Source organism: Apostichopus japonicus, chromosome 8, assembly GCF_037975245.1.
Source record: "Apostichopus japonicus isolate 1M-3 chromosome 8, ASM3797524v1, whole genome shotgun sequence".
Taxonomy (NCBI): domain Eukaryota; kingdom Metazoa; phylum Echinodermata; class Holothuroidea; order Aspidochirotida; family Stichopodidae; genus Apostichopus; species Apostichopus japonicus.
Window position 1 is genome coordinate 35,635,435 of NC_092568.1, and position 23,942 is coordinate 35,659,376.

The 23,942-nt window shown below is 39.2% G+C and overlaps 1 protein-coding gene across 2 annotated transcripts; it reads left to right on the top strand.

The window, feature by feature from the left end:
* Window positions 1–709: 709 nt before the first annotated feature.
* Window positions 710–21,331, top strand: LOC139971794 (cholesterol 24-hydroxylase-like). 2 transcript variants are annotated; one of them, XM_071978528.1, is made up of 14 exons: window positions 711–1,028; window positions 4,559–4,704; window positions 7,285–7,365; window positions 8,123–8,204; window positions 9,597–9,754; window positions 10,546–10,684; window positions 11,339–11,449; window positions 12,516–12,738; window positions 13,313–13,385; window positions 15,940–16,024; window positions 16,370–16,480; window positions 17,001–17,089; window positions 18,223–18,289; window positions 19,676–21,331. In XM_071978528.1, the coding sequence occupies exons 2-14, from the start codon at window positions 4,568–4,570 to the stop codon at window positions 19,823–19,825; spliced, it is 1,506 nt and encodes a 501-aa protein (XP_071834629.1). In that variant the 5' UTR covers window positions 711–1,028; window positions 4,559–4,567; the 3' UTR covers window positions 19,826–21,331. The 2 variants fall into 2 exon arrangements, with proteins under 2 accessions (XP_071834630.1, XP_071834629.1); XM_071978529.1 differs by lacking the exon at window positions 7,285–7,365 and having other exon boundaries at window positions 710–1,028.
* Window positions 21,332–23,942: the final 2,611 nt, after the last annotated feature.

Sequence of the window (23,942 nt, forward strand, 5' to 3'; positions counted from 1 at the left end):
TCCGTTTCAGTGTAGCATCCCACTTTGTATAAAATATTTGATTCGCCTCCGGGTGGCGAAGAAGTGACGTAACCAGTGGAGGGAAACGTCCAAACTATGGTACGTTTTGCGTATTTTGAAACTGTAAGACTTTGTAATTCTAACTTCACCGAGTTACGAACTTTTTCATTAGTTATATTTCTTTCCATGGGGGAGGGGGGGGGGGGACATCTTTGGTCTGTTACATCTACAGACCGTTGAATTGAATGATGCAATCATACATTTCAGATTTATTTTAGAATTTGGCCAACAATTGTAAGTTAGTAATGTACTCTAGGGCAAAGTATTTGAATTACTTTCAATTTAAATTCTACTATATATAGGCCTATAAACATATAAATTGGTTGTTCTTTCTTTCTTTCTTTTTTCTTTGGGTAGGAGGGGGAACTGAGAGTCCCGGGCACCAAGAACCCCAACATTGCTGTATTGCGGTGCTAATATTGCGCTGTTTGACGATTTTGGCAAGGTCGTTGTTAAAATCGTTTAAATCGGTAATTGTTGTTATCATCGTACCGTTCTACATAGATATGGTAATAAGATCGTCAAAAGGGACTTCGCATATTGTCTTTTTGTCTCACATTTCCCCAATTCGTTGATGCGATGTCCCTTCGACGTTTCCGTAGGACGGCTTGCAGCGTTCCCGATTACCAGGGTCTTGTTTTGTTAATCAAAAAGCTCCCTGTTCGGATTCAACTGTGTACAGACTCTCTTTATGGATTCCCGTGACGTTTCGCGTTGATCGTACCAGTGAAAACAGTGAATGGATTCACACCATATTGCGTGGGGAGCTGTACCGCAGAACTTGATCATTATACTAACCAGAACGTAACATATCACGGCTTGCAAGGATATTTACAATGACTCGATAATCGGCACTCAAAATGATTTCAGGAGAGCCCTGTCATGAATAAATTGTTCTTCTTTATGCCTTAAAACGTTAGCATTCTGTTCAGTTCGTTCATACAGTTTGAATCTTTTACCGCAGTCAGGCAAGTATAGAGAAAGTTATTGGTGTTCATCAGTCGGTGAACAAAATACGGTTCATATAGTTTATTGTGCAAATTATATTGGTACACTTTTGTGAAATTGTATGAATAGCCTATAATACTGTACGGTGTGTGTGTGAGTGCAATGGTGTCAGGGCAGAAGATAAATAGGGTGTCACTGACAGTGATATGCTCAATGGCATAGCATGTTTTTGTGCAAGTATAATGTATGTATATTAGATCCTCCTGCAAGCAGGAACTCGCGAAGAAGCCTCACTGGCTTATCAAAGCAGCAAACTGACCGAAGTCAGTCTCTTACATTCATATTTAACGTCCATGATTATGAATTGTTAATTGTCAACAACTCTGTAACTGGACGACATATACATTAATCTGGGAGTGACTCGAACCGGGGACCTTATGATTGAAAGCACCGGCGTTAACCACTAAGCTAACACTCCGTGGTATAGCTTGTTGTTTCTTCAAGTATAGCTTGTTGTTTCTTCAAGTATAGCTTGTTGTTTCTTCAAGTATAGCTTGTTGTTTCTTCGTTCGTGGAACAGGGGGGGGGGGGGAGTGGGAGACGAGAAAGGAACGTGTTTTTGGGTCAAGGCCAGTGATGGTATGCTAAACTCATGTAGGCCTACATAACACGCTTTTCTGAAGGGCTTAAAAGTTGGAATGCACAGTTCGACGTCTAAATGTTCCGGAGGAGGAGCAGACTACCAAACAATAACGTTGGAAGTCGGTTTCAGTGCCCTTATCAGTGTAGCATCCCACTTGGTTTAAAATCTTTGATTCGCCTCCGGTTGGCGAAGAAGTGAAGTATTTTGAAACTGCATGACTTTGTAATTCTAACTTCACCGAGTGACGAACTTTTTCATTAGTTATATTTTTTCTATGGGGGTGGGGGGGGGGGCTTCTTTGGTCTGTTACATCTAAAAACCATTGAATTGAATGAAGCAATCATACATTTCAGATTTACTTTAGAACTTGGTCAACAATTGTAAGTTAGTAATGTTCTCTAGGGCAAAGTATTTGAATTACTTTCAATTTAAATTCTACTATTTATAGGCCTATGAACATATAAATGGGTGGTTCTTTTTTCCTTTTCTTTTTTCTTTGGGTAGGAGGGGGAACTGAGAGTCCCGGGGCACCAAGAACCCCAACATTGCTGTATTGCGGTGCTAATATTGCGCTGTTTGAGTTGGGCTGGGGTTGAGGGGGCGTATAGCCTATATATAATAGCCCCTCCTCACCGCTTGCTACTATAGCCTTACCTAATTCATCCGTTATATAGAGAATTATATGACGTTAATGAATGACTTTTGGCATAAATGAAGTCATGAATTAATAGTAAAGTGCTTTTAGCCTAATGATTCTAAATAATCTATTCTACTTTTCACGAAATTCAGTTTTAAATTTAACCACAACAAAGTTAACTATCTGGAATGTGCTCCTTCAAGGGTATAAGTTATTAATAATTACTGCTTCTACTCGTACAGGCTGAAATGTCAATGTTAATCCACTGTTTTAACTAGGCCTATACTAAACCAAAGCACAGTTCGAGCACCGTTGTGGGACATTATGCACCAATTGTCCCTGACAAATTGGTAATAGGGCCTACAGCCTACATTGTAAGCACGGCATTTGTCTTTGTTTCTTTTTATGTGGGATCTGACAAACGCATGACTTTTGGGCTGTAAAGTCCAGTCATTTTTACTAGATGGCATTCAGCACTTCAAAAGGGTTACTTTTCAAATATTGAATTTGTTAACGGTATGCAACCTGGACTGACACGGCCGATTTTTTTCTTTACGGTTAGCAACATATCAAAATTAACTTAGTGCCCATCATATTCATCCATAAATGGTGTGCAACCATGTTTAATTATGTGTGTGTTTGTGGGAGGGGGGGTATAACCCCTATCCTCCTCCCCAGAACACAATATATGGGGACGAGCCTCCCACCCTTCACTCCCCACCGACAGGTAGAATATTTAAAAAAAAATACCTATAGTGTAGTCTGTAGGCCTACCAATCCATCTTCGCCATTATTTCAAGAAGTTGGAAAATGTAGAATTAATTTACATCTTTAAGCACCCTCCACAGACGTTATACTCATCCCCTCCCCTACATAAAAAATCCCCTTCCACCCCTCCCCCTCCCCGTCCACCTATCCCCCTCCCGCCAAAAATCCACTTACAAAGATGGTTGTTAAAACATCCTTTAAAATTGCCAATGCAGTCATCAAAACATGAAGATATGGACGCAAGCAAAACAATACCATTTGAAGGTGATTGCGATCGACTCACTCATTGTAGGCCTTTTAGCGTATTTTTCAAGATACGCCAATATCTGAATATGTTTCCATGTTGAAGGCATATACCTGTAAGGTAGCTGTGTATATGTAGCAATATCATAATAATAATGATAATAATCAGCAGTTATTTTTTACGACGCTTAAGCGATCACACATGTTGGAGAAACCCGCAAGGACTTATGGATTACAACTTACACGTCGGGTGGCTTCCAATTCAACATTTTAACTCAAATTTGGAATCTCTTCAATTTAAAAAGTCATTTCAGAGGGAAAACCGTAGATTGCTCTTGGATGAAAAAACACCTGGCTTACCATGACCCGGCCGGGTAGCGATTTTTTTTCCCAAACAGGTTTGCAAGTGTGCATAAATAGTCGTTCATGATTGGTCGAAAAAGTTACGTCATCACCATAGAAACCTTCACTTCGAGGTTCTGCATCCATTTGTTGCAACGAAGATATACCCGTTCAAAATTACCCGTAGCTTTTCGTATATATATTTAGATATGTTTGGAATTGGTTTAGACATATTTAGCACACTAGTATTGTATGGTCTACTTTGATCGAAGTTTTCTGTGAAGGCATTAATCGATAACATCGCACAGTGAAAGTTTCGTACAGGGTACATCACACATGCGCCATAGGCCTATATGTATTATAACTCTGTACACAGTGCAGTGACGGAAATATAACATACTATACACTATTCTGTTTTGCGTATATTCACTCAAGACTCGTGAACTCGCGTCGTGAAGTTGCTTTTAGTGTAGGCCTACCGATTCCACGAAACGAATTCTGATTTCAATAGAACGGCTCACGAATCGTGGATAACGTAAACACGAACCAAATAGAATATAGCGTATGTATCATAAGTGAGGTTAACATGTAATCCAAGCATTAAAAGTAAAGTTAGGGCGTTTGAAGGGAAACCCCTTAACTAGACTCAATCAAGTGTCAGTGTGTAACTCAGTATATGTCTTCAAACTTCCAAGCGATGGTTATTATTGATGCTGACGTCACGAGCAATCTGATTGGCTGAAAACTCCGTAATTGCAAACCTATTTGGGAAAAAAAAATTCGCGGCCGGGTATCGAACCCGGAACCTCCCGATCTCTAGACCTCATTGTTTAAAATGCCACCGCCTTTATCCACTCGGCCACAACACCGCCAACATGCCAATATGTATACGAGCTTTTTAATTTGATCTTTCACAGGTTTTCATTATGTTGTCGTTTGAGTTATTCATGTATACGCTGGTGGTTTTATTGACGCTTCTTCTTGGAGTATTTGCTTACTTTAGCAATATCATCTATCAGCAACACGCACTGTATAGCCATTTACCTGGACCTAAGCGCTCAAGGTTCGTATAATATATTTATAAAGAATTGTACACTTTTGGACTTTCAGACGGCCTTGAGAAGCCAAAAAAAAAAAACAAAACAAAACAAAACAACAACAATACATCTAAATTGCAGTTATCAGACGAAACGAACATAAAATAAAGAACTCACAACTTTAGGAATGAAAAACGAAACCTTGACGTTATAGACTTCAGTAAATTTTTACAACAAATGCTGACCAACTAAGAAAAGTTGGGCAACTATTTTAATCAACTGAGTACGTCGTACAGGCCTATGTAGCCGACCAAACTTGGACACAGCTTTGCCCCAAAACAAGTGAAATTACGAAATTTTAACCAATTGATTTGCCAAAAAGTGATAAATTGGTTACAATTATTATCTGCGTTTACCTTATTTTTGGGGCAAAACTTGACATATATATCTATATATGTATCTACATATGTATATCTACATATCTACATATCTATATATATATATATATGTTCGATGTATGTATGTATGTATGTATATATGTATGTATGTATGTATGTATGTATGTATGTATGTATGTATGCATGTGTGCATGTATGTATGTATGTATGTATGTATGTATGTATGTATGTATGTATGTATGTATGTATGTATGTATGTATGTATGTATGTATGTATGTATGTATGTATGTATGTATGTATGTATGTATGTATGTATGTATGTATGTATGTATGTATGTATGTATGTATGTATGTATGTATGTATGTATGTATGTATGTATGTATGTATGTATGTATGTATGTATGTATGTATGTATGTATGTATGTATGTATGTATGTATGTATGTATGTATGTATGTATGTATGTATGTATGTATGTATGTATGTATGTATGTATGTATGTATGTATGTATGTATGTATGTATGTATGTATGTATGTATATATATATATATATATATAGAAATATAAATATATATATATATAGAAATATAAATATAAAAAAATATATATATTCCATACATATACGGTTAGAGATATTCATCCGCATAAGGTGTTTCTATATTAAGATTACATCTCGTTTTGTTTGGATTATGTCGATAAAATCATTTATACTCAACACGTGTTTGTTTCTTCCTTTGTCTGTCACCTGCACGTAATATGTACATACTGTAGCTACATTGTATGCCGTTACATATGCCTTGCCGTGTATAAGTTTGTGTGGAGCTGGTACACAGGTTACCGAATATTGGTTTGTATATGGTGAACTGATTCGCGACGCGGTTTCCTATACTGTAATTTAGTGTCAGTGTTTCCTATATAGTTTGCTTTGAAAGAGAACAAAAGATACAGATTAACAACTTTTTTACTTTCTACAATGGTCTATCATCGGTGACAATGCGTTACACAAATAATACATCACATGAATAACAGTTTACAGAAATAATAAACAGTAAAGAAATAATTTTACAAGCTAATAACATAATTATAAACCCATTTAAAAACAGAGATATATACACAAGATCATTCCGTGGACGACTACCGATTTTTTGTTAATGTTCAGCTTGTGGAAAGAACATATGAAATCCATATCAGTATAACCTAGTTGTTTATCGAAGCGGTGAAACATGTCGGTGTTTGTATCAGGTAAGCAATTAAAGCATAGTGTAATCCACCATGGGCTCTTGGGAGTTCGAAGGAATATATATATATATATATATATATATATATATATATATATATATATATATATCAAGGGCGGCGGAAGCACTTTTAATCTGGGGGGCACCAACGTCGAAGGGCACTTTGCAGAAATTCGATTGGACTGATGCAGCCTGATATTTAGTACCCTTCATAACTCTTATTGTATTATCTTATTTGCGTATACACATCACTCCATCAACGCCACCCCCTCCCCCCCCCCCCTCAAGGAAACAATGCATACTAGCACTGCAGTATCTAATGTGCAAATTGGGAAAGAAGGAAAACGACAAATGAGGTGAAATCATTATAAAGTCCAGTCCCTGCACACGCGATCGATACATGCATGAAAGCAAATGAAATATGTGAAAATACTGAAAGAAAAGTAATTTCCTATGTGTTTTTCAATGGTTAAAGTGATATTATTATGATGATTATTATTGTAACGACTTTGCCAATAATTCTAACCAATTTGGAAGGGTTATAACACGGCAAATGATTGTATGTTATCGGCATGCGATGTAATAACCGGTGCATGCCTATATGATATGCACATTAAGATGTTGAACGCGCGCGTAGCGCGCGAAAAATGTTGGTAATATTTTTCGGGCAAGTCGTTACAGCCCCCCCCCCCCCAAATCAAATTGGGCTCCTACGCCTGTGGTAGTAAACATTTAAAACTTCCCGAAATATTTCATTCGACGTGGGTTTCGCTTTGTAAACTCTTTTTTTATTTAGAAATTTTTATGTAGAAAAAGGGCACATTTTTAATCTGAGGAAAAGTGGGGGGGGGGCACGTGCCCCCTGTGCCCCCCCGGTTCCGCCGCCCTTGATATATATATATATATTTACATAATACTATTTTTATATTTATTATTAAGTTGTATTACCTTTTCCTTTCTTTTTAAAGTTTCTTCTCAGGGAATATTAACCTAGTTCGTGAAGCTGTGACATGCAATGGGGTACCATTCATGCAAGTAGCATGGGAATTGTGAGTATATCATAGAAATTGATGTAGGTCAATTTCTATGGAGCATATACTTTGGGTTATGATTGGTCAACGATCGTCGTTCACGAAGCCTCATTTTACGGAGAGCTAATTACGTTTCATAAATATCGAAAAGTAATACGATATGTCCAGTGTCATATGTGAATGTCGACATACTATATCTGCATGTTAATATGTGTTATAACTATGACGAGTTACATATTATCATGCCATAAATAGTTTGACTTGCTGGTGCGCTTTCTGATATCAATGAAACAAATGGTATTCCAGGGCCGACACAGGTTGAAAAGTAGCGCGCCTGTATTATGTAATAATGACAATACCATAGTTAACCGAAATATGAAATTGGCCCCTCCCAATCCCCTCCCACCCCCACCCTTCGGGAACTTCTCTCGGGAACTCAGCATAGCCGGGAGGAGCTATCAAGCTCCTCCTAAGATAAAATGTCTGTTACCAACTTCTAAATACAACATAATTTTTACATGGATAAGGTAAAAACGTAACAAAACTTGTACGATAGTGTCCCAAATATCGAACATCCTTTTTGCTCTGGACCCTCGGGCAATGTCCAATTGTCGGATATGTTAGTCTGTCCGTGGTCGTTGGGTAGCTTACAGGGTAGTTGGGTAAAAGTAAGTGCTAATGGCCTTCAATGTTGATCAGTACTGTAGGTACCTTTAAAACCCAGAATTAAACTTATCCAATAGAACCGGTATCACTCTTCTTTTCAACTATACAGACAAGAGAAATACGGCCCTGTCTTCGTCTTGTTCATATTTCATAGAGAATTCGTGTTCATTTGTGATCCTGTAACTATCAAGGTAAGAACACACCTGTTATGTTATTTTGTATGTATTTCCATATGGAGAACAGTCTAAATGTGACTAGGCGGCGTGTCTAACTACGATGATTCTGAAGGGCCAACGAGGAGTATAGATTTACCGTGTTAATATAACTCTTCTGAGAAGGTCATGTTAGTGTTACTTATAACAAGTCATCAAATATCGTGTTCTTGTCGTGTCGAGGTGCTAGTGCAACGTCAAAATGTCAAGTTAACGTAACGTTTCAATTCGACCGCTGACGTATTTTCTATGTGTTTTCAAGTTACGTGTAATGCTATACAAACTATACAATTTGACTACATTGTCAAAGATAGGCCTATAGTATATTAGCCTATATAGTAACTTGACAGCTCACCGTTTAGTGAACTTTCCAATGTGATAATTTTTTCCAAGATTATATTATAATCGTCAATCGTCAAGTCGAGAAATATCGTATTTGTAACATGTTGTCGTGTTATACTAACGCGGCAAGTCTACGAACCGTATGTCCCTTCAGAACCACCGTAGTAATCCCACACATCAACGTTTACTTATATGATTAAGATATAGAAAAGTTATTGAAGATCAACTTCCCGAATCATGTAACAAAGAGAAGAAAAAAAAGAGGTAATATATAAAGCGTAGAAGGAACATGCACACGAACGATTTACGCACATTGCAAAACATAACAATCTGAAATTGCCTTTTTGACGAGACTTACAAAGTGTGAAAAACGTTAATTTTCAGATTTTGGACATTTTTGCAATATGTGTAAGTTTGCAATGTGGACATCCCTTCTACGCTGTGGTAGGTGTGTTTACTGGGGGTTCCTGTACTTGTGATATCGAGGGCGATGTTTTAATATTAGTCCAATTACAATAACGTCACAGCGCCCATGACGTTTGAACGTTTTTTATTTAAATCTTGCAACATAAAGTACCCTTTTCTGTGTTTTCAGTGGTAGATATTTCATAGAGCTTTATAAAGGTAATTTCAGGAAGATCAGCACAACCCTCAAACAAGTGTTGTACACTGTGATCATTGTATATGCAAATTTAAAGAAGCATTTTACAATCACCCTCATAGTTTCCGTACTGAGGTGAGATACTCGGTTGATTTAGCACTCTGTATATATATATCTGGCAATAATTTAAAATGTCACAACTTACAACCTCAAGGAGACGTACCGTGTATACTTTTCAAAATTCTCTGATTTTTTTTTTTACAAAAATAAAAAGTGGAATCGTATTGATAACTTCCAAATGCCCCCCCCCCCCCCTCAAAAAAAAAGAGGTGGGAAGTTTAGACAAGTTTGGCTAGTATAGTTAATACCTACATAGTTGATGTGATTTGATGAATTAATTCTCTTGTTTTTAATGTCTCCTTCCATAGACATTGCTAATGAGCACAGAACACTCGAAGTCGAAAAACTATAACTCCCTGTATGGCGTGTACGGAATCCGATTCATGGGCAAGGGTTTGGTCACAGAAATAGATCACGACAAATGGAATGCCAGACGGAAGTTGTACAACATTGCTTTTCACAGGAAGTATGTTAAACCTGTGTTTCGCCCACGTGATGAAAGAGACGTGGGCGGACGGACAGGGGTTGGTTAGATATGTGTGGAGCAGTGGCGGAGCTAGGGGTATTGGTCAAGGGGGGCGAGAATGGTCTGTAGGGGCGCTTCCGACACTATCTAAGCGGAGCGCCACCACGAGTTCGCGCGGAGCGTACCGAAATTTTTGAGTAAAGATACTCCTAGATCGCCGGAAATGACCCTTTCCGGGCTTTGCTAATTTGCAGATAAAAGAAGAATGAATAGGTGTCATCGCCATAAAATTGTGACAAATGTCAATAGGTAGATGAGAGCGCAATAAAAAAGTCAATAATCGCGAATAAGTAAAAAGTGGTAAAAGCTGAATAGGGCGCCAGCAGTCCATTATTTTGAGTCCTTCAGGGGGGCATCCGCCCCCTGACTACTGTATGGACGCTCCGCCACTGGTGTGGAGGGAGTGGGAGGGGTTCAGCTTACCTTAAGAAGGTGACGAAACTTTCAAAAGGACGATTAGCAACCTGCTCCACTGATAAGTTTTATATACAATCTTGACTTGTTGCACTAACATATATGCCTATGAGGATGCCAAGACACGGCGACCGCGATCTCTTTCCTCTAGCCCCTTGGTTAGCACGATATTATTTGTGAAACTTATGAACCTGCATAATCAACATAAATAGGTGATATAGTTCTAACCACACATGAACGATTGAACAATTCCGGGCGAATCCCCTGCTGATATTTGGTAATGATAACCTTCATTTTCTTTTTACATTTTAATGAAGACAGTTGATGGACTTGATGGGTGACTTCAACACGAGCTCTGATAAACTGGTTCTGAAGCTCAAGCCAGATGCTGACACTGATAAGCCCGTGCAATTGATGGACGGTTTGCGTCGAACAACGTTAGATGTTATTGCAAAGGTAGGTACAAATTAACAGATGGAGTTTCGTTCCGTGAACTATAGGACAACATTTTTTTGTTGTGTTTTTGGTAGTTATCAGAGGTTTGAAGAATGAAAACGAAGCTGAACCAGACAGCAAAACTGCAGTGCGGTTTCGATGATGCTATATGAATGTGACACACTAGGCTGTAGCGTATATAGCTAGGATGAGCAACATACTTCAATCCAAGTAGCACAGCAAAAAGCATTTAGATATGACAAACAATAATCACATTGGTAGCTGATGACCGAGATTTTATTGTATTCAGCATACATATTGATCTCTACCACAGACGACATGCTTCTTCTCAGGCCTCGACAACTTAAATTATGTTTAAAAGTACTCGTGACCGCGACTAAAAATCTACTCCCCGAAACGCAAAATTCAATCACCAGTATGATTCCTGTTCAAGTTTCCATATTACAGATCTACAACATCAATACTTTCTGTGAACAAAGGTTAGGCACTTAGGCAAATGCATGGTGCTATGTAATTGCAAATTGAACAAATATGTTTCTGTGCAGTACGAAATTTAAACTTTAAACAAGGTTTTCACGATTTGACCCATGGTGACCTCAAATGGCTTTTCGCAAAACTTAAAACTGTTCCAATACGCTTAATTTCTTTATTCAGGCTGCTTTTGGCATAAGCGAAGAAGTTATTTTGAAAGACAGTCCATTTATCGATGCTGTAGAAACATCTATGCAGGGAATGCATGAACAACTTCGCTATCCTTTCGATTGGGTAAGTGTTTTGGTGAAGCAGGTATTTTGTAAGTAAGTTTATACTTGCTTGAGCACATAATACAACCCTCCTTTCATAAACATGTTTGCCCTATTGCAGGTCAATATCCAGAGTTCCATTTTGGGAAGGGGGGGGGGGGTGGGTGGCGGGGCACAATGTTGTCTGAATTCCGTCCTGGTGTTTGGTTTTGTTTAGATGAGGGGCTACTGTACGTTCTTGTACTACAAGATTACATTAGTGACGTGTGATATTTTAGATAAGTCTTTGAAAGGTGACTCCCATGTTGATGGATGTGGAGGTCTTTCTCGTGATATGGTGCATTCTGAGGCGAATAAAGTATATAATTAGGTCTACACCTTAGCTTGAGCTAATTACTACTTTTGTGTTTGTGTGTGTGTGGGGGGGGGAGGGTGGTTGAAAGTATGGTTTAGACAGTTCCCCCCACCCCCCCCCCCCTCATGGTTGGCTCTTCCTTTTTAGTTGAAGTGCACTTTTTTGAGAGAATTGCAGTTATCAAACTGGTTGCAGTGCTCAGGGTACATGTGTTTTCGTGGTTATTGAAAATTGTAGTCATGTACGGAACGCGAAAACGTATGTTGCATCTTCAAACCTTAATTGTTGTCGTCTAAGTTGGTTTTTTTTTTTTACCAACCATTGTTGCCTCACAACATTTGTCGTTGTCTACACAATATTGTTGTCCAAAGTTATGTTACAATATACTTTTATGTTGCTGTCTGTGTTTAGCTTTCTCGTTGACATTTATGTTGTCGTCTAAATCCAGGCTGTTGTACAAATATTCGATAGTGTTCAAACTTACTTATAGAACACTCTCGCAACTTATGTTGTTGTGTATCATGCAAACATCATGAAAGTTTATAGTCAACAACAGAACTTTAGACAGCAACATATATGCTTGCCGTCTTTGCGTCTCATACATAAAACCTCAAAGGATTGTGTTTAATTGGAAGTTTAATTGCCGACAATATGGAAGCCTATATACGCAAGCTGAAATGACAATAATGTTACTTATACGCAATTTTCCCAAATTCTGGTTTTGTTAACTCAGATGAATCCGTCTCGTTGGAAGTTCAGAAAGCAGGTTAAAAAATCATTGCTTTTCTTGCGTGATTTCGGAAAAGATATCATCACAAAAAGTCAAAAGGAACAACTCGAAGGACAACATCAAACGAACAACATTATGCACAGCATGCTTCAATGCTTTCATCTTGACTTCTACAAGTTTGATATGGAAACAATGGTGGATGACTTCGTGACATTTTTCGTTGCCGGTAAGTGTGTGTTTCGGATGAAAGCAAAAGAAGACACAAACTATATGGCGGGTGCACATACAGACAGACATAGACACACACACACATGTGTGTTTTACATTCAGACCGAGGACCCCATTGTTTTTTCCATTGTTCAAAATCCATGAACCCTAACCTTAACAATACCCCATAACAATATAATTCTATCAAGGACGCGGTGATTCTTTATAAATCACATCCGAGGACCTGGAATTCTTTTGTTCAAGTCCTCGGTCAGAATACAAAACAAGTGCACATACCACTGACTCGGGTCGATAGATATTATTCTACCTGATTGCAAATGGTTACCGCGTGTTTCAAGTTTGTTAACCTACAACACTTTTGTCCCTTCTGGATCACAAAGGTTTTGTTGTACAAGAATGTGGCGTAACTTAATGTTTACCTTTCTTTATCAGCCACATTTTGAAATACCTTCGACAAGTAACTGATAGTGCATATGAATTCATATCATCCGCTTCATTTCATTTATCTTTCTCTCTCTCCACCTCTCTCTCCACCCACCTCTCTCTTCCTGTTGTTTATCATTTCTTGATAGGACAAGAAACAACCAGCAATCTGCTAGGTTTTACTATTCTTGAGTTAGGAAAGCGACCGGATATTGCAAAAAGGTAAGAACAGGTATATACGTTCCGCTTATGTATTACGGGGTTAATTGGATACGCTTAAACAGAAACAAATAAGGCAACATATGAAATAATTTGCATGTATGACTTGCATCTGCATACATAATTCTTGATTCCTTGCTAGAGGCAAAAGGAATCTATGCGATGCCAATGGTGTGTGTGTGTATGTACGTGACACTTCCTTGTAAACACGGTAAATTAAAAAGTTAATGCTGGGTGAACTTCATAGTTGTTATGTGGGATCCGTCCGGGAGCCTATTGTTTCCTGTGAAGTTCAATGGTCATGTGGGGTCAACAGAGGACAAAAGTCTGAAACTTTGTGAACACAATAACTCAAAAAGTGACCATTTTCTCAAAAATATTTTACACTGTATAAACAATATCATGTAACGTTCAACAATTTAATTATTGAAGGGATTGCTAGCTCAAAATTTATAAAATGTGTCTATATTGCACATAGGTAGACTGCTCTATTCAAGTGCGGCGGAAGCACTTTTAATCTGGGGGGGGGGCACCGACATCAAAGGGCACTTTGCAGAAATTCGATTCGACTGATGCAGCCTTATATCTAGTACCCTTTATAACTCTTATTGTATTATCTTATTTGCGTATACACATCACTCCATCAAGGCCCCCCTCCTTCATTAAGGAAAATATGCATACTAGCACTGCAATATCCAATGTGCAAATTGGGAAGCAAGGAACAAGTTTTCGTTTTGAGACAAAATGAGGTGAAATCATGCTAGTTGCTAATGTAGGAATCTTCCGAATTTGAGTTTATTTCTTGTTAATATCTGAACAAATTTTTTTCCCATTCGAAATGGCTTTGAGTTTGACCCACAGAAATTCATAATAAGTCAGGGGTGTAGCCATGCAGGATTTGCAAAGTTGTGTGCACTATCTGAGCAGAGCGCCACCATCAGTTGGCGCGGAGCGTACAAGCAAATTTTGGTTTTACAAACCCCTCAGATGGCCGGAAACGGCCCTTTCCGAGTGTTCATTCTGGTTCCCTGGCCTCTTGCTAACTTGAGAGACCTCAATTTTTATGTAGAAAAAGGGCACTTTTTTAACCTGAGGAAAAGTGGGGGGGGGGGGGCACGTGCCCCCTGTGCCCCCCCGGTTCCGCCGCCCTTGGCTCTATTTCTAGTCTATACTATACTATTAAATGTTATCATATCAAGTGCGGTAGGGAATCTCTATAAGCCTTTTGGCTTTCTGGTTTATCTTTCTTGGATAATTTTCATTGATATTGCATCACTGTTTTGCTTAAAGGTCTGGTGTATAGACCCCAACCATAGCACGCTATCATGGAAAAGTTTCTTGAGATTACGTAAACGACCTGCCTTGGTCGTAAGATGACCTCTTGTTACCAATTAGTCTGCAACGCCTACCATATATTTTTTCTTGTATGAGAGTATTTGTGTTGACGCTGTATGATTAACTACACTGTAGACATGAACATATTTCCACAGTGTTTACACAAAGAGCCTAATGGTGGTAAATAGCTATGCAGGCTAATTGTAGAGCCAGCAGGTCGATTTACGACCGTGGCAGGCCGATTACGTAATCACAAAACTTTCATAGCTATAGCGTGCTATAATTGGAGCCAATAAAGCAAATTGGAGCCAACAAAGACCTATACTAAGACTATAGCAATACATAGAAACATTAAAACAAAAAAGGTTATTCTTGTGACATACAGGAGAGTAAGTGATTATGGAACCAAATGTTTCATTGTTGAGAACGTACTATGACCCTTATTTCATTGTATATAAGGCAAAGGATCTAAGTTGTATGAATATCAATTAATATGTGGTGTTATAAAATAAACGTTGACAAGTATTTCCGTTAATTTTAAATTTCTTTGCTAGCGTGAATACAAGCAGAGATCTTAACGATAATACTCAATCGAAAGCATGCATGTATGTGTGTTTGATGCATGTTGTATGTATATGTATGTGTGTATGTATATGTGTATACATGTATTTTTGTATGTATTTATCAGTGGCGTAACCAGCGGGGGGGGTCGGGAGCCTCCCCCAGTCAAATGTCTTTCCCCCACTTACCCCCGCCCCCCTCACATGGCATTGGTGGGCAAATAAAAAATATTTTTACGAAAATTACAAAATGAATTTAAAGGCTCCGTTCAACCACATCCCAATTGTCATGCTCTCATCACTATACCATATTTGATATTCCAAGTTTATCCAGATTCTAAGTTTGAGTAGGCAATTTTTTTTTTTAAAGTTCATATTTTTAGGTGGACTTATCCCTTCAACAATTTAGCAGATAGAACTCAGGAATAAACTGTTCAACTTGGGTAAAGAAACATTTTAACAGTACCGTTACCATGGTGTCACGTGTATGGGAATGGGGCATGTTGCAAAAGTACTTAAACTGACCTCACTGGTCGCGCGCCAACTTGCCCCCCCCCTCCCACTCGAACTCCACCCTCCCCACTCCACTCCCAGATTAAAAACTCTGATTACTCCACTGATATGCATGTATTCATTTATTGTTTGTCTTTCCCTACATATAGAGTACAAGAGGAGATTGATTCTATCGTTGGCGACAAAGAATTCGTGGAATATCAAGATGTTATGAAGATGGAATACACATTACTGGTGAGAACTTATAAGCTCAGTGATTAATTCATACATATTGATCTTAATGATAAATATGGGGCTCTTCAAGTATTAGAAAAATCGATGTATGAATTAAAGCCATGTGGACTGAGAATTCCCTTTTGATATGTCTTCATTCCGTTTAGTCTGATTGTTTTGTCATTACCGCTTTGGGTCCCTTCCCTATCCTATATTTGTTCCTCCGTTTTTTTTTGGGGGGGGGGAGGGGGGGGGGGTTGTTTGGGTTTTGGTATTTGCGCGGTGTCAAAGTTGTGCAAGAATTTCAACAACTTTGTGTGTGTGTGTGTTGCAGTAATTGGGGCATGTTCATATTAATCATTCCAGGTTTTTAAAGAAGTATTGCGTCTATATCCTCCTGCCACCGGAACAAGCAGGATGTGTGCTCACGACCTGACATCCTGTGGATTTCACATCCCTGCTGGCACTTCAATTCAGGTACAATTTGTTTGGTTGTAGCTAGGACGGGATTGCAACCAGTAATCTTAGGAACTTGTAGGGGTTACAATATTGAGTTTCATAGTGATATTAGAAGAAACTGTAAAGTGAACAGAAATTGCTAGATATGCTAAAATGGCCAGACAATTTCAAAACCTACAAAATAGTATATTTACGCACCTTCAGTTTTGTAAAGCTCAGTGTCTTGTTTAAACGGAGTTTCATGCGTTTCATGGTTATATACATATAGAATTTTGCCGTACAATGAAGCCGTGTGCTTCCCATTGCCAATACCGTTTATACTCCTGTTAAGAGAATGTTTTAGGTTTTGTTGAGAGAAAACTTTGTTTTTATATAGATGAAGAATTGTAGCTTGTACAAAAGTAAAAATTCTTGTGAAGCGGACACCACCAGACCCTGTCGGTTTTCTGCTCCCCCAACTGTTCGATCATGTTTCTTAGTCCAATGCTGTGTACACTCTAATCTAACGTCTCCTGTTTTCTCTTTTGTTTTTATATAGATGAGTCACTATATCACTTCAAGAATGAAACAGTTCTTCAAAAACCCGTTGGAATTTGATCCTGACCGATTTCTCAGAGACGATGACCAGTAAGTTGTAAAACATGTAATATTAAGTGGTTCGCATCAGGCCACCCCTCCCCCTCTCCTCCCCTCTCTCCTTCTCGACAAGGTGTGGCTACAATAAAGGTGCTGAAGTATTTCCCATGTAATCTCATCACTTACCCCTCGATCTCTTCCTCCCTACCGAGTGGCGTGCGCAAAGATGGGGCGCCGGGGGTATGCTGGCAACCACCATCGGGGCAAAACGGTTCATTCTTGAAAAAAATGCAACTTCATTCAAAATACTTATTAGCAAAATCTTCCATCTATGGCTACTTACATAGACCAAATTTATACCCTACATATGCCTCAGAATGCTCCATTGGACATCTCATTTTCAACAACAAACAAATCTGAGGGGGTGGGGAGGGGAATAACAAAATCCCCTGCAAACGAGACGACTTCAAATATCTCAGAGCAGCAACCCTCCATAACAAAATCCTACATTTACCATTAACCCTCCCATAATGGTCAGGCCCCTTATACTTTAAACAGTTGGGAGAAATTTTGAATTGTAATATTTATAAGCAAAACTTTGCGTTCAGAGCTACTTATGAAGACCTAAATGATAGTCTAAATATGCTTTATAGTAGACCATTTGATGGATTCATAGGAATTGATTTCAGTCGGACCCCTGCAATACATGACTCATTCTGGGGCACTTGTGTTAGGATCTACTTAATATAGACCTTAATCCTAATTTATAATTTAAACATGAGTCATAATGCACCATTTGTCGTTTACAATTTTAGTTTGTTTCGGGGGTTGGCACAGCTCCCCCCTTCCTTCATAGCAGTCACCTTCAATGACCTCTGGCCCTACAAAAAAAGTTCAGGTTTTAACCTAAATCAGTCTGGGGAAGTTTTGAATCCCCCTCCTCACAGAAACCTTTGAAATACTGTGCACGCTATTGTCTACACCCACCCACCTATCCCCCCCCCCCACCCCATTTCACCAAAACTAATATGAATAACGTTATTGACACTGCATACTTTCAAATGCACACTGATTAGATGATTTACCCTTTGAACGCAGTGAAACAGATTTGAACCATCATGTACATGCACCACATTCATGTATCAGATAATAAGCTTGATATTGTGTTGTATTTCATTACGCAGTCCCATGTACGCGTATTTTCCTTTCTCTCTCGGCGTACGATCCTGTGTTGGACAACAGTTTGCGTTGGTAAGTTCATTATTTGACTATTTGACTGATCATTTCATTGATCTGATTTGCATATTACGTATTTGCATATTAAGTAACCAATATTTTAGCTGGAAATTGTGCATACCGTTGTAAATTTTGGGAGACGGTGCAGTTATCTTCTGTATATATCTGCTACTAACCCCTTCACCTAGTTGACCATAGTGTCAGTTCGTGCTGTATATGTAACTATACAAATAAATTCGTGTAAGATACTCCATAATTATATAGATGCATGCATATATTTTAATAGCAATTTAAGGGAGCCGCACACTGCTTGACTGACCACGACCACGACTTGAAACTGTACAGTTTTAACAGTTTTAACAGGTATAACAGATCATGGTTTCAGGTAAATGTGCATGTGACCGAAACGATTCACCGCTCGTTATCAATCGTTCGGCGTTCCGGGGTCATTTGTAAAGCCCGCCACACTCTGTACGACTGATCCCGAACAGACACATCTCGACTGCCATTACATGGAAAGTCATTAATCGTGAAGACTAATATTCATACGACTGATCCCCGATCACTGACTGACTAATCATTGCACACAACAACATAGCTCCTAACTCTTGAGAAGGCAAATGCTGGTCCATGCCACGAATCGCCGTCCTGGGGGAGGGGTATAAGGGGAGGGGGTGTCCCCCTCCCCTTTTGATTTTTTTTGGAATCCTGGTGATGCCTACATGTAAAAAGGTGGCAATTAGAAAGGCTTTTGTCACCCAAAATTTTCTGAGAAATATGCATTTTTGTGTGTGTTACATCAATAAATTGAATAGTAGGTGATAATTCATTCTTTCCCGTGGCATGAAAATGTTCCCTGCTCGCCCCAATGAAAAGAAATATAGGCTAATTTGAGGTTCAAATGATGCTGTAAAGGAGGTTTTATACTCTATTATGCTAAATGCTAAAGAAATGATGGTTGCTAAGTCAAAATTTGATGCAATTTTTATATGTATACTTGACAATTACAATGCGGGTTTTTCGGACGCTTGCGCGGGTTAGCGGGTTTGGGTGTTAGAATGCGGGTCCAACCCGCGAATTGCGGGTCAGTTGGGAGCTCTGCAACACCTGTTTGCTGTTTATAACGACCGTTAACGATACTTGATTGGTTACATTTGTGAAGACTGGATAGTTCCAATCGTGAACCACATCACACTGACGATTGTCACTCTGGAAACCCGACTCAAGCCGACGCGACTTATATGGGGAAATATTGATCAATAGTAGCCTTAATCACGTGCACACTGCCCTACTGTCCACGATTTTCCTGGCAACGACGATCGATTTGAGTCGAGTAGTGATCAGTCGAGCAGTGTGTACTTGGGATTTACATTGGATTGTTTCTGCATTCCTCCGGTACAGATCGAAGCTCGTGTGATTCTCGCCAAGTTGTTCCAGAAGTTTACCTTCAAGTTAGATCCGACTCAGAGTTTTGCAATTCTTGAACAATTGACTTTGAAACCGAAAGGTGAATGTACTAACTTCATCTATACCAGGAAAATGGCTGCTTAACTGAAGGGAAAATAGCGAGTTCACCTACACAATCGAACTTACATGTAGGCCTATATATGATATTCCAGTTGAAAAACTTGCAATGGGTATTACAAACACGAGTTAATGCCCTGATATTTATGGGTAGGTTTTCTTTTAAAAAGGGTTAAGGCTGGTTTTGGGATGTGGAAGGAAAGGGGTAAGGCTGGTTATTGCATGTGGTAAGGCTGGTTATGGCATGTGGTAGGGAAGTGGTAAGGCTGGTTATGGCATGTGGTAGCGAAGGGGTAAGGCTGGTTATGGCATGTGGTAGCGAAGGGGTAAGGCTGGTTATGGGATGTGGGGTAAGGCTGGTTATGGGATGTGGTAGGGAAGGGGTAAGGCTGGTTATGGGATGTGGTAGGGAAGGGGTATGGCTGGTTATGGCAAGTGGTAGGGTGCAGGGATGAGGGATAAATGATTATAGCGCTTGTCTATAACAAAGTTACTATCAATTATTATCAAATGTTTTTTGCAGCTGTCTCGAAAGAGAGAGACGGGGTGTGTTATTGGGACATGATAAGGTCAGGGAGGGATAGTGGATTTGAAGATGTTGATCAAAGAAATATAGATGGTATCACAATACGCTAGAACGTTTTGGAAGTTGGACATAAATCCCTGCTTATGATATCATTATAAATGTACTTCATTGTAAATATTTAATTTCATTAATTGTTATCATGGATTAACTAAAATAACTAAAACAAATTATAGAGTTACAGGCATGTATAAAGCCTTTCAGAAAGGAATTGGTTTACGCAGGTAAGGTGCATGATGGGAGAGAGAAGGGGAGGGGGGGGGGGGGGTGGGGCACGTAGCAGCATCATGGCGTTGGTGTATCAAGGAGCAGCAAGTAGCAACAGAAACTGGGCCCAACTTGAGAGGAGTTCACATTCACCAAGCCCAATCATGGTTTGAGCTTAGTTAAGCACCTCTGAATACCCAGATGTGGTACTCTCATACTTTCCCAGGGCAGAAATGGACCTCTAGCTGAAACAATGGGCCCTAAAGAATACATTAGACCCGTTTAGTTTACTGCCTGCTTCAAGTTAATTTCAACATTAGCTGCTGCGCCTACCAATGGCCGGCCTCAGCGGAGGGGTGGTTATTTTTCTGATGGCGGTACTTGTCACCTGCAAGGATCCGGTGCTCCGGGCTGCCGTAGTTACGTCGCTGATGTTCAATATGCTCCTTTAGAACAGAGAACGTATGCCTATTTTAAAGATAATAGCTTTGTTAAGAAGCTTCCATATGCGAGGGCGCTGTACATATTTGAGTATTTCTTTATAAACGTTTCCGTTTTCCTCTCTGTTATCATTTCTTTTCTGCGTCAATACAAATTACATTATAATAACATAAAGAGGTTTGCACTTAACATGAGAGATACCTATACTTTTCAAACTTTTAAATATATCTTTTGCAAGTTCGTAGATATCTTTGATATTCCTTATATTCATATTTTAACGGCTACAAGATTGGAAACTATCATATTTCGTTTCTGAATTTGTTTTTTCTTTTCTTTTTGTTCTGCCCTTAAAGAGGTTATAAACACCAACTACAGAGGCGAGGACAACTCAGAGATTTAACTATGACAAAAAGTCAAGATTAAGAGAATGTTTCTCTGGAGACTTAGTAATAGTTGATTTTAGCTCGACACAAACGTGTCAAATTAGCTGCTAAATGAGAAGGGCCCTTCATGGTAGTAAAGCACCCGGAAAACGATAGTAGTGGTCCTCCAGTTGTGTACCAATATCATATATCCAAAACCATTTGAAGCCTATTCGTACTATACACTACAACAGACTTAAGCCGTATCGCTCTGAGTTACAAGATAAAATATATTCTAACTTTGCCCGTCTCTTCTATCACAACCATTCCCGTTCAGGATCACTCCCCCATATTACAAATACTCAACAACCAGTTTGGAATGTGAATACTTGGTTTCCTCCCACATCGGGTGTAGGCATACAGACCCCAGTGTCAACGTCTGTTGATGTCGATATGGACGCCAAACTATAAAGGCTTCCGGGCCATTATCATTTATATTAGGCTATATTTTAAGTGTGTAAAAGTAAGTTGGCCTGACGTTTCGATCCTAGCAGGATCTTCTTCAGAGGCTAAATGACAAGTTACAGTAACAGAGGGGACAAAAACACGCACAGAATACAGACAGGTTAATGAGCACGGTGCACACAATGAGATGGATGAAAGGGGATTATAAGTAGAAAGCAACAGGAGAAGAGGAGAGGAAGGAGATAAACTGTGGAGGGACAAAGAGAGGATTAAAGGCACAGGGTAGGGAATAAACTGGAGAGGGACAAAGACAGAAAGGTGTGAAGAAAAATGGAGGGGAAGAGAGCTGTGAGAAGAGTGAAAGGGGGGGGGGGGAGGGAGAAAGGGGAAAAGGAGTAGGGAAAGTTAGTCATGTCCTTCCTGAATGTTCAGCCCATGAGGTTGAATGGTACGGAGGCGTTGCATCCAGAGCCTCTCTCTGCTGATTCGTACTAGGTCAGGACGGCTACCTAAGGATTCAATCCCCTGTAGGGACATGTCGTTAATGGTATGGTTGGGAAGGTTAAAATGTTCTCCAACTGGGGTCTCAGTCTTCATGGTGTTGACTGTGGATCTGTGACCATAGAATCGCTTCTTGAGGGTGGTTATTTTATAACTATATTTTAACTGTAAAATTTTAACTGTAAAATATATTTTAACTGTAAGGCTATATTTTAACTGTAAAATTGGCGCCAAATAAGGCCTAACTGTATGACAAGCATCTCCTTTGAGTCCCGTGTTAATTATTCTTACGCCTAGTTCATTTAATGTCAGTTCCTTTAAAGATATAAGGACATTTCTTACTTTTGCATGTAAGGAAATTTTAGGTACAGCTGTAAATATTGTTTTTTCTTATGTAAATAAGTTGTTCAGTGGAGAATCCTCTGTTATCTTTGTTATTCCTTTCCCTCTTCGCTTTGCTGTACGAGGTGTTGTGATCTTCACGTTCTGTGCTCAAACTGACACAATGAAGGCAAATAAACGCTTGATAAAGTTAACAAATTTAATTACGTTCTCGTGCTTCGCTTGACAACCACAGAGTGGTGTCATTCAAGTATACAAACTTTCATATCGTTACACCCTTCCTTCTTTAAAAGAAAACTTTCTTAGATCTAACTTCTATTTTTAAACTCTAATTTCCTTTTTCAAAACTAATCATATTTCTTACCCTTAAAAGTATTAAAACATATTTACAAACACTTAACGCTAACAAGTGTTCATCAATGGCCTAATATAGATCATTTACAACAAACACAATCGGGTCTCTGCTTACGGTTCCTTTGGCTTCTTTTTAAATATGGTTCTGGTTCTTGAGTTGTGCTTGAACTCTCATTACGTGCTGCATCGTTGTTGCTGCAATCGCTGCTGGTCGGCAGTGAGTTTTGTGAGTCATTTACGTCATAGAACAGCTCGCTTCTGTCAATCAGCGGTTCTTTGGTAGCTCGTAAATGTTTACGATTACGACGGAATTCACGTCCATCTTCTGTGATGATTTTGTAGGAGCGTTTGTTGACGAGTTCTTCAACGCTAGCTTTTTCCCATACTTTCTCTCGTCCTGATGGTTGAACGCGTACTGTTTGCCCTTTGTTCAGTTCTGGAAGAAGCTTAGCACTACGATTGTAATATCGTGCTTGTTTTTCATTTCTCTTCTTTTTCTTCTGCTTGACTTCCTTCACAACCTTAGGTGTGAGAAGTTTCTTGGCAGTAGGTATAACTGTTCTAGTCCTTCGACTAAAATGACGTTGTGATGGCGATGACGACAGACCCTCTGAAGGAGTATTCCTCCAGCTAAGCAAGCTGAGATAGAAATCTTGCTTATCCTGCTTCGCTTTCTTGATCAAGGTCTTAGCGGTCTTTATCGCGTTTTCGACTTTACCATTGCTTTGTGGGAAGAGCGGCGAACTGGTTGCATGGTCGCACTGATATGATTGCGCGAAATCAGCGAACTCACGGGAGGAGAAAGGTGGTCCGTTGTCTGACTGAACTGTAACTGGTATACCATGTGTAGAGAAATATCGCCTCATGATTTTGATCACTGCCGGCGCAT